Source organism: Micrasema longulum, unplaced genomic scaffold (genome assembly GCF_059751315.1).
Source record: "Micrasema longulum isolate JH-2025_06_02 unplaced genomic scaffold, ASM5975131v1 h1tg001373l, whole genome shotgun sequence".
NCBI lineage: Eukaryota > Metazoa > Arthropoda > Insecta > Trichoptera > Brachycentridae > Micrasema > Micrasema longulum.
In genome coordinates, this window is record NW_028278559.1 from 75366 (window position 1) to 88859 (window position 13494).

The window sequence follows — 13494 nt, forward strand, 5'->3', positions numbered from 1 at the left end:
ATTAGAAGATGGAAATCAAGTTGGTTCGTGAGGTTCGAACCTCGGACCTCTGATCCGTGAGTCGTAACACTAACCATGGGACCATAACCTGATTTTTAAATGCTGCACAAAGTTCGTTTACTAATGGTTTCATTTTATAAATAGGATTATTTAAATAAATTATATAATAAAAATCGTAGATTTTACGATTTCTTAAAATAACTGCCAATGGCATTAACAAAACGCCAAACAATAAATAATATACACAATGTGATCAAAGTATATTTAATCCAAGTTATCTTCCGTCATTCTTTCCATTGACTTTTTTTATCTGTGAGAGGAACATAACACACACCCATTAACTTTTTTGTTCTCACTGAACCATCTTCTAATTTATCAACCTGAAAATCAAAGAAAAGAATGAGCTGTCAAAATGTAATTATAAATTATTATTGAATTATGTATTTATTTATAATTTTTAATATAGACGATTTTCAATCAATATTTCTTTTAATAAAAATAAAAACCGAATACACAATGAATACCTTTTTTTATTTGAAATAACATTATGTTTTAAACCTGAGTTAAATGCTGAGATCCGCCTTCTGGTCCAACTGGCACAATTAATCTTCCGCCAAGTTTTAGCTGGTCTATGAGCTGAAAATTGGAAATTCAATTTATAATACCTATTGCATTTAGCAACTTAAAATTTTCGGAGCATCAGATGTACAAATATGTTTAATGAACCGGGCTAATAAGGGAGGAATTATTTTACATATATAGCTAGATCTCCTTCAAACCTAGGCACATAAAAGTTGTGGGGGTGAGTGCTCACACATCTCTAGGACCAACCAGAATCACGTCAAGGTCAACAATTTTGTATTTTGTGAAAATTTTTCCTCACCTAAGATGAATAATTTATGAGAATTATGCATTTCATGATTTGACGATTATTAAGTATCACTATGTAATAATCGGATGGGTGCTTTTAAAACTAATTTAAAAAATACAAAAATTAATCAAAAAAGTTATATTAAATAAAAAAAATATCTACCTTTCCCACTGCCCAATTGTTTAAAAAAATCGGGGTTCTAGATATAAAATCATTATTTGAAAAGAATCGTTTACTTCAAATCCATAGGGAAAACATATCGACACGTGTTTGGCAATTCTACAGAATGTAATAGTTTCTGGAAAAATTATCAAGCTTTGTTTTAACTCCCCTGTAAACCCTACCCCGCAAAATGCAGTTTCAACAGTACACATAGGGACTGTTGATATATAATAATGTTTCTGTCACGGTTGTAAGTACGAGACCTAGAACAATTAGTAACATCTTAATTCCAAGATTGAAAACAACAACAGGTCAACATCATTATACTTACAGAGGAATATTTTTCTTAAATTAAATTAATAAAGGAAATAAAAAGTACAGTTGTAATACGAAATATTTAAGAAATAAGTTAAAAATTATATTGATAATTCTTTATTATGCAGCACTCATTGAAAACACTGCATATGTATTTATGTAATTTTAGGAATAATAATAAGCAAAAATAGAAAAAACATGATTGTGAGACGTCACTCCCCATTATGTACACACTGTTTTGTTACGAATGATTTTTTTTCTTTTACGTAACGAAAAAGTTAAATTATAAATTAATATGCAGTAGCGGTCACAGAAATTGCAATTGAATGACATCAAAAGTGGTTGTTTTTTTTTTATATATTTCATTTTTCAATATTTACTTATTTAAAATAAAAATACCTGACATGAGGAAAGGCTAGCCAATGTTATGTTATCTTTTTAAAATATGACAAGACTGATCTTAACTTTATTTATTTTTATATGTACGTGAAGTTTACTCGATGCAATTTCTGAAAAACCTCAAAATATTGGATGATGCAATTTCTGTGACCACTACTGTATATCGGTAGTCAGATAGCAGAAGGGACCATCTGTATTTTTTTCTGTTTGTAGTTTTCAAAAGTATTAATAAATATTTCAGTAAATACACAAAAAAATAAGCTAAAACTATTATGATGAAATCTGCTAATACGTTTAACCTAAAGGAGGGTATGGTATTTACGGGGCCTGTGATATAACTTGAGTGCCACCTGGTGGCATGAAAATGAAGTCTTATTTCTCAATATTTTTAATTTATGAAGTTTTTCAGTTTTCAATCTATATATATAAAAGGCAATGTTCGAATGGTTGTCCTCGATGGACTGAATAACTACCGGACCGATTTGCGTGCGGTTTTCAGATAAATGTACATCTTTGCCACGAGAAGGTTTATAGCTCATAAAATCTTCAATATATTAAGCACTGGGGTGACAGTCCCTATTCCGAAGTGTTTTACCCCGCTTGTGTTGGTAGCAATGGATGTTTTACCCCCCTTGTGTTGGTAGTAATGGAATTGGTAGTAATTCGCATCGCTATTTCGAGTAAGCGCTACGTACTTGCTACGCACGAGCGCTGATGTCGCATCATGACGTCACACAGTTAGAAAAAGCAAATGGCGTATGTGTGAAAAACAGTTTAAATTTAAAACCTGTGTTAATCTTAAATCTACGGCGTGCGTGTCCTGTTTTCGTTATTTTTTCTGTTTGTATCAGTCTTCTCACCTTTTTTCTTCTATTAAAAGCAAATAGCGCGTGTGAAAAATGGTTTAAATTTAAAACCTGTGTTAACCTTAAATCTACGGTGTGCGTGTGTCTTTTCACCTTTTCTCTTCTATTTTTCTCGCCTGTGATAATTATAACAATGTCAAAAAAGTGTTGTGTGCTTTCTTGCCATGTATCCGGGGACATCGTCAAACTATATTGCTTTGCCAAAATTAGACACATCACATAGTAGAATTCGCTATGCATTTCGCGTATGTCAAAGACATTTTCAGGCAAAGTTCATTGAGGGAAACTGTAGGCTACTTCCTGAAGCAGCACCGGCTTTATTTACTGAAGAACATATAGCCAAGGAAGCAAAAATAAAAAATAAAAATTGTCATGTTTAATTATGCGTTCCATGTTGACATTTTTTTATCCAACTTAACACTGAATCAAAGTTAACAACGTAAACTAAATTATTAAAAAATCATGTTCCATATAAAGTGTCTTTTTTTTCATCTCCTTTGTCTTCAATGCCTCTTCACCATTAATGATCAGTGTTAGGACAAGTTTGCTTTATAAAAGTTTGTTGTTAAATGTGGTAAATTCACTTTTAAATCACAAAAAAGGAAACTAAGATTTTTTATTAAATTTTATGTGTTCCCAATCAATTCCCAAAACTTACAACTCATTATTTTCGAAATGCAGCATCATTAATGATAGAGAAGCTTTAATTCCTTCATAATATATAAACTTGTAGCTTGATCAGTAGTAATAATTAAAAATCCCTGGTAAAAGTAACAATTTGGAAATAAAGTGAATACTTCTGATTTTTAACTATTACTCATGATTAAGCTATGAGCTGTAAAATCTTTTAGGGAAAGTTTTGAATTTCCCGCGGATTTTTGTTTAAGGGGTTTAAGGGCCAACGTGAAATAGCGCAAATACAAAATTTGATCAATAGGAATGTGTTATTATACCTAAACGTCAAATAGTTGTTATGGCACCGTAGTACTAAGTGGCAGATCTGAACTAGTAATAGTTCTACATTATCTCTGATATTAAGTACAAAAAAAGTTAAGAGCGTAAATGTTTTTTTTTTATCCATCACCAGGGTTGCATTCGCCGAGAATGCAACTGTGTATAAAAAAGTTTGTTTTTGAATGTTTACAAACAACATTTGTTTTTTTATGGATCCCAATCAGATTATTTCATTGATTCCTTATAATTTCTACCCATTTATTTCTTTTTACTGGATTTTCGGTTATACTAAAATAATATCAACTAACATTCGATACATTTTTTAAAATCGCATTCCTAACTTAAATACATCCCTGAGCAGAGTTTGACATTAGCTAAAAGAATTCATTCTTTGAAAATAATTCATTATTTTATGTTTTGGAATTCAAACATAAACAAGTACTTAGGTATCTACTTAAATGCAATATTAGAATATCTATTATTTTTAGATTTGGAATTCAATCATAAGCAAGTACCTAGGTACCTACTTACCAATGAAAAGTTACAACATCTTTTTAACGTTTATCCGAACGGTTTTACTCAAGATTTTTTTAAAGTTCAAGATTTTAGTAAAGTTTTGAAAGTATGCTTAATTATGTTTAACCTTAAGAGGAAACGCTGTCCGACTTTTCTTCATACAAACGAATTCACATATTTTCTCTGAATTATGGCATTAGAGAAATGTTTTTTTTTTCTCAATAACAATAACAAAAACAACAAACTAGCACGCCGTTTCCCCGTAAGGGTAGGGAGAGAGGATAGAACGCCACATCACTCTATCTTTGCATTCATATCTCGCTTCCTCTACATTCATAGATCTTCTCATGCATGTGCGCTGATTATTCCAACTTTTGCCATATCCATCAAGTATTTGTTGGATTTGGTCATGCCATGTCTTTCTCGGTCTTCCTCTATTTCTGCATCCATGAACATCGCATTGTAAATATTTTAAGCCATTCTTTCGTTGTCCATTCGCACTACATGTCCAAACCAGCGCAGAGCTCTTTTTTAAACATTATAGATTTATACAATTAGAGTGTCCCTATATTGTTTCCTTTTTAAAAAAATGGTTTATTATGGAAACTAGAACCATTCAAACCCATAAAAAAGCAGTTTTATCTAATGTATTCGGGCCCACAGCGAACGGTATACAAATATAACTATTTTTGAAAAACGTAAAACATACCAATTCAGAAAATTTTATTCCGATACTCTGTCTAAAAAAATAACAAAATCGACTCAGTTTTGAGGTGCGGAAAACGGTAGAGTGAAACGTCAATTTTGTCTATTCTAACAAAAGGTCTGACAAACAGTTGTCTTTTTCGCACAGTATCGGGGAGACAGTGACATATGCAAGACAGTGACAGGAAAACAATGTTCGAACACCTATTTATCAAAATTCTCTATCCTTACAATTTATGTAAACCGAAATACAAAAATAATAATGTATATGTACATTTCTAATTTGGATTAAATACAATAATTGATATCAAACTTTCGATTGTGTTTATTTAATCTATTTAGCAAGAACTTAAATCTAGCAATAGCAAAGCATTGCCGGGTTCAGCTCGTATTATATAAATAAGGATCACTAAAGAACAATTAAATGATAACAAGTTACGGAATTTGAACAAGAAATGAAAAATAAGTAGTTCAAATTTGAGATTTTGTTTTACCTTGATGGAGTAAGTGTCCAGGAGCAAATTAATATTACAAAATGGAGCCCTTTTATTAAAAATTATAAAATATAAAATAATTTTTCAATGATTTAGTATTAGGGTTGTTTTGTGCACAAATATGTAATCCATATGTGATTTAATTATCCTGTGCGTGTAAAAAATTCTACTTACCGCTGAAAAATAGGTCTGCTCTGCGGATAAAGATATTTTTAACGATCTAATTAATGACCACACTTTAGGAAGTGCGATATCAACACGATTGAATCTTTTATTCATAGACAAAAAAGTCCTAAGGGCGGCACACGTACTTGACTGGTATACATTATGGCGCCCTTGAGGTGATTTTCACAAAAATGGCGCTATATAAATTATCCAAACATTATTATTATTATATATAAGCTTACTACTGCACTGAGAAATATCATAATTCTATGAGTACTGCACTGGAATGTTGCAGTCACATTTCAATAATGTTTTCGAGATTTTCAGTCTGAAAATATATTTATCGAAATAGAGAAATAGTTAATGATGAAAGGAAAATGGAAACATTCCAGATAGAAGAAAAAAACACAAATATATTACGAAACTTGCGAAAGTAAACCTGGACTAATTATCCTTGGTAAAATATAATGCTATGAAAAACTTTAAATAATAAATCTTTATGTCCATTATATTCCTTGCATACCTACGAGGGCGGATTGATAATGAAGCTACCTAGCGCTAGATGGCAGCACAAACATAAAAAAGATTTATTTTTTCCAAATTGCGATCTGTCAAACGGCAGCTGTTAAAATGTCACCCAAATTCATCGATTGTTGTAGTCGTTTGAAGTAAACAACTTTTGTGTTTCTTGAAAAATGGAAAAAAGCGAATTTCGTGCAGTGATCAAACACTATTATTTGAAAGGGAAAACGGCGAAAGAGACAAAAGTAAAGCTAGGCCAAAAGAGGTGGTTACTGAAGAAAATATCAAGAAAATCCTCGATATAGTTATGAATAATCGCCGAGTGAAGTTGCGTGAGATTGTTGAAATGGTAAACATCTCATATGAACGTGTGTTCAACATGTTGCATGAACATTTGCATATGAAAAAGCTATCGGCAAGATGGGTGCTGTGTTTGCTCAGTGTCGAACAAAAACGAGTTCGAGAGACCACTTCATAGCAGTGTTTGGACATGATAAAGCGTAATCCTGTTGTTTTGCTCCGTGTGCTTCGAAGAAGGCAAAGGCAGTGAAATCGGCTGGCAAGGTTATGGCCACTGTATTTTGGGATGCACTCAGAATATTGCTCATCGATTATCTTGAAAAAGGATCCACAATCACAGTAAAGTATTATCGTGCATTATTGGATCAATCGAATGATGCAATCAAGGAAAAACGACCACATTTAAAGAAGAAAAAAGTGCTCTTTCTTCAAGACAACGCACCGGTTTACACAGCATTAGATACGATGCTAAAATTACGTGAAATACACTTCGAATTGATTGATCATCCACTTTATAGTCCAGATTTAGCTCCTAGTGACTTTTTCCTGTTTCCGAACTTTAAAAAAATGGCTCGCAGGAAAAAGATTCAGCTCAAACGAAGAAGTGATTACCGAAACTAACGCGTATTTTGAGAGGTTCCCAAAATCGTATTATTCAGATGGTATAAAAAAGTTGGAATATCGTCTTACTAAGTGTGTCGAAGTAAAAAGAGACTATGTTGAGAAATAAATAGTTTTTGAAAAAAAAAGTTTTTTTCCTACTTAGGTAGCTTCATTTGTCAAGTGGTTGAAGCAGTTTTCTTAATATTCAGAAATTAACTAGATAATGTAGATACATTTTATATTTAAGTATCTGAAGGTCAATAAAGTATTTTCTACAGAATTGATACTGATATATATATTTTTTTACTTTATCTAATCTGAATAACAAGTTCCGCATTAGTCTACAAATAGCTAGCTAGCGAAAGTAAAAATATGTTGAAAAAAAAAGAATATAAAAATACTTACACTATCAGGCATCATAGGAGCAGCAGCACCAACATGAATAGCTTTGTAAGGAGCTGCTTCATTGTATCCTAATCTTCCATCCCCAACTAAATAAAAGTAATTTGTTTTTATTTTAATTGAATGAATTTAAAATGAATAACCACAAAGTTTGTGCTTCAAATATACATACATGTTCTAAATTATTTAAATCAAACTACATAATTTACTAAAAACTGTTTCTCAAAATCAAAATAATGGCTAATTAGATTATTCGCAATCCACATTTTTAAATCAACACAAAAATTATTTTATTTATAATTTGAACATTGCTTTCATGCATTAAAGCAGCTTATCCATTGAGAAAAAAAAGGTTTACATATGCCACATTTGATAAAATAAAAACTTAACACAAAAAACTCAGATTTTCTATTAAGAAAATAACAGAATAAAACTTTTAAAAACTCTATGATAAAAAAATGACATAATTCAAGCTTTAAGATTTATCCGCTTGATGGCTGTATAACACTTTAACGTTAACTCTTATTTGAGTATAGTCATTCTTAAACGGTGTCATATTTTAACTATTTTTTTTTATGACAATCAAGATTTTCATTTAAATCTATTACAACAATTTTTCTTTTTTGAGTTATGATTTTATTTATCATATGTGCGATATATAGAAAACACAGTATTAATTTCAAAAATGTCGAAAATGAACATTAAATATCACAATATAGCTGTAAATCTAACCTACAAGTTCAATTCTGCCAGAACTTAATAGTTCTGGGTTGTCTCTCTGAATATTAGATTTAGCCATTGATACAAGTGATGGTATGTGATCTATCCCAACTATTTTTCCAGTTTCTCCAACCATCATACCCATGCAAGCAGTTAAATATCCTGAACCAGATCCAACGTCCAAAGCCGTTTCACCAGGAGTAAGGTGGTCTTTGAGATATTCCAGTACGTGGGCATGCTGAAACCACAACAAATATAAAACTAAATTGTAAATATCACAGATAATATAAGATCCATAGGTTTGTGAAGTGGGCGTGGTCAGGGGTACCATATTATGTCCAAATTGGCCTAATACGAAATTCAATCAACCCGGCACACCAGTCGCTTCAAACTCGCAGCTGTGCACAAAGCTCCCGTACATTTTGAAAATGTCACCGTCCACAAATAGTAGCCAAAACAAAAACTTACGGAAATTCGGCATCTTATTGCACCGGCAAGTGCATAATACACCGTGCTATCTATGTATAATGTATTGAATAAGTTAAATCTGTTTAGCAAAGGCCGCCATTAAATCTGACATAAGCATGCAATTTTTTTTTTAAATAGTGATGCGAACATCGCTACTTAAAAAAAATGTATCGATAGTGTTTTAGTTCCAATTGATTTGCTGTTTTGATTTTTGGTTCTGTTGTTGAAATATAGATTGATGAAATTAAATGATAAAAGTAATTACCTACTTAATCAATAGTCAAGTAAATATTTATTTTAAAAAACAATACTATTCCATATTTGAAAAATTAGGTTCAGCAAAAATCAAGGCATCAAGACTACTATGCTCATAAAGGTAATAAATATAGAGTTCAGAACAGGGCACTCCAGGCGTCCAACTTAGAGTGAATGAAATCCACCGCTCGAAACCTCTCCACAGTCGAACGCAAGCGGTCGGTGATGCGTGATCTCTCAGTGGCGAATCCAATTTATCGTAAAATGTCATTGTGTGTGCTAAGATCATAGAATTTAGAATAGTCCAGAAGAAGCGTAGAATCATATTTGAATACATCGGACTGTTTCCAATAATTCCTCCACTTAGACATACTTTCACCGCGCGCATACTTGAATTCACCAAAGAATATTGCCAGATCGCGAAGAATATAACCATAACACAAATGTAAGGTAAAAAAAAAGCAATCTGTTGATTTCTCTAAAATTTTACACAACAACATTGAAACATTGATTGACACAACAGAGTAGATAAGTAAAGGGTCATTTAATAAGAGTAATTGAATTAATGAACTTTGAACATAAAATATAAAACAAATTTTATTTGACATGAAATGGATATTTGTATATATCACGTCAAATAATATTTGATATTTTAAAGATAATGTCGGTCAAATGTCCACCACAGAGTTGTTTAATTCGAGATTCAATGATGTAGATGAGCAAAGTATGATAAAAAAATTTACTACCCTGGCAACACTAACGAAATTTCCATTTTGTTTTTTTGACAATCTGACAGATGGAAAAATAATTTAATTTTTAATTAATGCATTTGTTATATACACATTCATTAGCTAATTACACATGAAATGTGATTGCATCCTGTTTCTTTAAGATCCTAGCAGTATTTCTTCACTTTAAACAGCTACAAAACAAGCTACAAAAAGTGGCTTGGTGGGATTTTAGTTTTAGTAAAAATATAACATGTGTTTTTTTTTTTAAATTGTAAAAATGTATAATTATACTGTTAAATAAAATAAAATAAAAAAATATAAAAAGGACACAACACGGCATAGTTGAATTCAAATCGGGAGTTGCGTACTGAGCGACGTCTACAAAGAAACTAATGGGTCAAAACATAAACCTACTCATTTATGAGTAGTTGAGTCGCCTTCTGTTTGATGTGCGTATGCAGTTTCTGGACTATTCTTAATTCTATGGCTAAGATATTGTAAAAACAGTGCCAGAAAAGTTGGGAAAAAAGACAGAGTAATTATCCACAGTTAAGCATTTAATTTTTTTAATTGAAATAACTGGTGGAATAACATTTTAAACAAAAATATTTCCTCCGTTTATGACAAAGCTCTCTGCCTAGAATCTCATCAAGGCTGCCACCGTTGATTCTACTTTTCTTTCATTAAATTGTATTATATTTCATTATTATTTTTTACATACTTCTATACAAAATGCATCTTGCGTTTTTATCATAAGAGCTGTTTTACAATTTAAAAAATATGTAAAAATGCAATAGTAATATAGGTATTGTGTTTTAAAAAAAAAATGTTTTTGTGTTCCGAGATACGGATTTGGGAGATCGATTTGAGAAGCGTCGTGTGACGTCGTAAAATATTATTAAGTTAAAACATTCATAATCTTTCTTTAAAAATAATATCTTTGCTCCAAGCAAAAACATTTTTTTTCAACTTTCCGTATTTTACAATTTCAATAATTATTATGTTGGCACATCACGATCCAAATTATTTTTTCAAAATTCAGTATGATCAAAAGATATTTCGATCTCTTAAAAATACAAAAGATTTCATTTATTTTTTAATAAATGTAATTATGTCAGAACGTTTAAAAATTTGTGATCCCGTAGTTAGAGTCCCAGACTCTGGATTAGAATTCCTGAGTTCGAATCCCACTGTACCACAATTGGATTCATACTTTCTAGCATACTTTCTGACTAGTTGATGATAGTATAACGCAAATATTTTTTTAAAATAAACTGTAAGTAGGCATCAATTCATATATTGGATTTACAGCGTTTAAATTTGAATGGTTTTATCTAAGAAGGAAATGGTACCTATATTTAAAAAAACAATTTAGTGATCTCTATAAAAAAATTCTAACCATTCTAGGAAAACAAAATATAAGGTTTTAAATAATGAATTTCATTTAAAAACGTACAACCTAAATTAACGATTCAGGAATACTGGTAATTTCGAAAATAAGTATATAAGGCTAGAAAAATTAAAATCGCTTGATTTAACGACCCATAATGTCATTTCGAAATAGCTCATTAAGATGAAATAAACAACGGAAGAAACCTCGGCTAGGTCATTACCTAAATTCTATATTGTGATTCCATTGTAACCGAGTAGTCTTTTCATATTCACGATTATTTGGATTCCTGGAATAATAATATTTAAAAATCGGTCAAAATTACTATCTCAGTAATTACTAGTTAACGGTCCTTAATTGCTTGAAGTAAAGGTATTCTATTCCAATAAATTATTCAACACTCCTGTGTTTTTCCCTTTAATCATTTTTATCATTATCAATAATAATAACACATACTTAACAAGACATTTTTCCAAATAATTGGTATTTACGTAATTTCCAATAAAAATTACATTCAATTTTTGCCTTCATATATTTTTTTTCCAAAAATTATTGTTAAATTTAATTATTTGCTTTTAATAGTTTAAAAAAAAATACAAAAGAAACTATTTTTTTTTAATTACCGGGATTTTTTAAAATAAAATATTTCCAAAATAGTGTGAGAGCTATCACTAAAATGATTTACTTTTTATTTTTATTAATAACATTTCACTTATAAGAGTTAGACCCCCCTTTTATTTTTTTTATTTATTTTCATGTGACAACGACTGGTCACATGAGCCCAGTACATATTGTATACTTATTGTAATGGCTGTTAGTACATAAGTATTCCATAATAATTTTATAGAACTCATTTTTGAGTTTGACAAAAACTTTAAAATAATAAAGAATTTTTGAACAAATTTTGTTTAAAATTTAATCAAATTTATTGTTTGTGTTTCATTTTGTATCTACCAGCTTTATACTTTAGTTTTAAAATTTCAGATCTTTTTATATAATCTTTTATTTGCTGTTTTGGTGATGCATACTTTGTTTTAACTTTTGTGTTGGGTATACCCAAGTATTCAATTGAAAACTGTCCAAATGCAGAATCTAGTTTCGCGTGGATGTTAGATCACTTAAAATAAATTATATCTAGACTACTGTTTCTCATAAATAATACCTTAATAATAATAATGGATAACATACCATATGAGGAGCACTTATAGTGACAGAAAAGCCGATCGGTTGAGGTGCATCCATGTATGGAGATCCCGGACAATAATTTTTTCTATCAACAGCCAACATAGCACTTTCTACTTCATTCGATTTTATTATTCCATTGACTAAAAAGAAAAATTAAAAGGACATTTTTATTGATTTTACTTACAAAGAGTGTACACGAGTTTTAGCTTTACGATTCCTTCATCGTGAGAAAGTTAAATAAATATTCTGTGAACTTCCGATTTGATGTATATTGCAAACTAATAGGAACATTACTTCTAAGATTTTTCACCATGTCAGCATTATCTTTTCCATGACTCCTCCAAGCCATGTTCGATATTTTTTTTAAGAACTTCGTTTTGAGAGGAAATATTCAGAATTTATTAGTGTGACACTTTATTTTACACAACCACAAGCTTTTGATGTTCAAAAGGTTTCCTATTAATTATTAAATGGTCGTAAATGATTATATCTCTTTAATTAGCCGATTATTGAATTATTTCAAAGGTGTATGAAGTACGAATCCTCAGAATTGCATTATAAAATCAATATATTATGTTTCCACTGCCAAATTTTACTTCACATCACACCAAAATATAAAAAATAAAAATAAACTTTTTATTTTTACTTTGATACACGGCTTTGACAGTCGTATTATGCCATAGACAACACTAAAAATAACTCTATTTTTTAAGACGTCGGCGTCGGCGTCATACCACGTCATACCGCGCCGTATGTAAGGGTCGTGCGTCTTGCTGTACGACCTTGCTTCGTGCAACACCTTCATGGCTTCAACCTTCAACCTCGTAGTTGTAAATGGTGTAAAGCTGTAAATATGTTTTATTATTATATGTATATATTATATTAAATACTAACATACTAACTTGTACATACTATATTACTAACACATGTGTATATATATATGTAAAAAAAAAAAAAAAAAAAAATACTCGACACTGGCCAGAACACCCGAGTTGAGATGTGAAAAGGCCATGAAAAAACGAAGAAGAAGAAGAAGACAACCTTCAACCAACACCTTCGTCAATCAACACCACACGGGTTCCTGCAATTCAAAACCATAAATTCAATATAATCTCGTTTACAGAAACAGATCATGACTACATATACGGGTATTTAATATATTATATTACTAAACTTATTGTTCATTCCATTACTTCAGATGGACTTAGTGGCATTTGTGTTGTAATGAGTAAAAAGCTCGCCTCATCTACGGGATTTACGTATATTTATATTCAAAAATGTTTTTTTTATCAAATAAAAAAACTCATATCATTCATTTTGTAACTTCACTCGTACATAAAGAGGAAAAGAAAAAAGACTTAGTTGGTGTTTTTAATTATTCCGATCACGGCCAAGGCAGAAAAAAAAGTATTTTTGAATTTTTAGAAATCAAAGGCTATTTTATTTATAACTAGACAATAATTTTAAGAAT

The 13494-nt window shown here is 30.6% G+C and overlaps 1 protein-coding gene across 5 annotated transcripts; it reads right to left on the bottom strand.

Annotated features, from left to right (window-relative positions):
* Window positions 1-248: 248 nt before the first annotated feature.
* Pcmt (Protein-L-isoaspartate (D-aspartate) O-methyltransferase) lies at window positions 249-12798 on the bottom strand. 5 transcript variants are annotated; one of them, XR_015823975.1, is made up of 6 exons: window positions 12318-12704; window positions 12027-12163; window positions 8011-8232; window positions 7278-7363; window positions 559-636; window positions 249-380 (listed from the first exon to the last, which is right to left on the bottom strand). XR_015823975.1 is itself a non-coding variant. In XM_088235448.1 (6 exons), the coding sequence occupies exons 1-6, from the start codon at window positions 12370-12372 to the stop codon at window positions 285-287; spliced, it is 678 nt and encodes a 225-aa protein (XP_088091574.1). In that variant the 5' UTR covers window positions 12373-12798; the 3' UTR covers window positions 249-284. The 5 variants fall into 5 exon arrangements, 3 of the variants coding, with proteins under 3 accessions (XP_088091574.1, XP_088091575.1, XP_088091576.1); XM_088235448.1 differs by having other exon boundaries at window positions 8007-8232; window positions 12318-12798; XM_088235449.1 differs by having other exon boundaries at window positions 8007-8232; window positions 12670-12761.
* Between the last annotated feature and the right edge of the window lie 696 nt (window positions 12799-13494).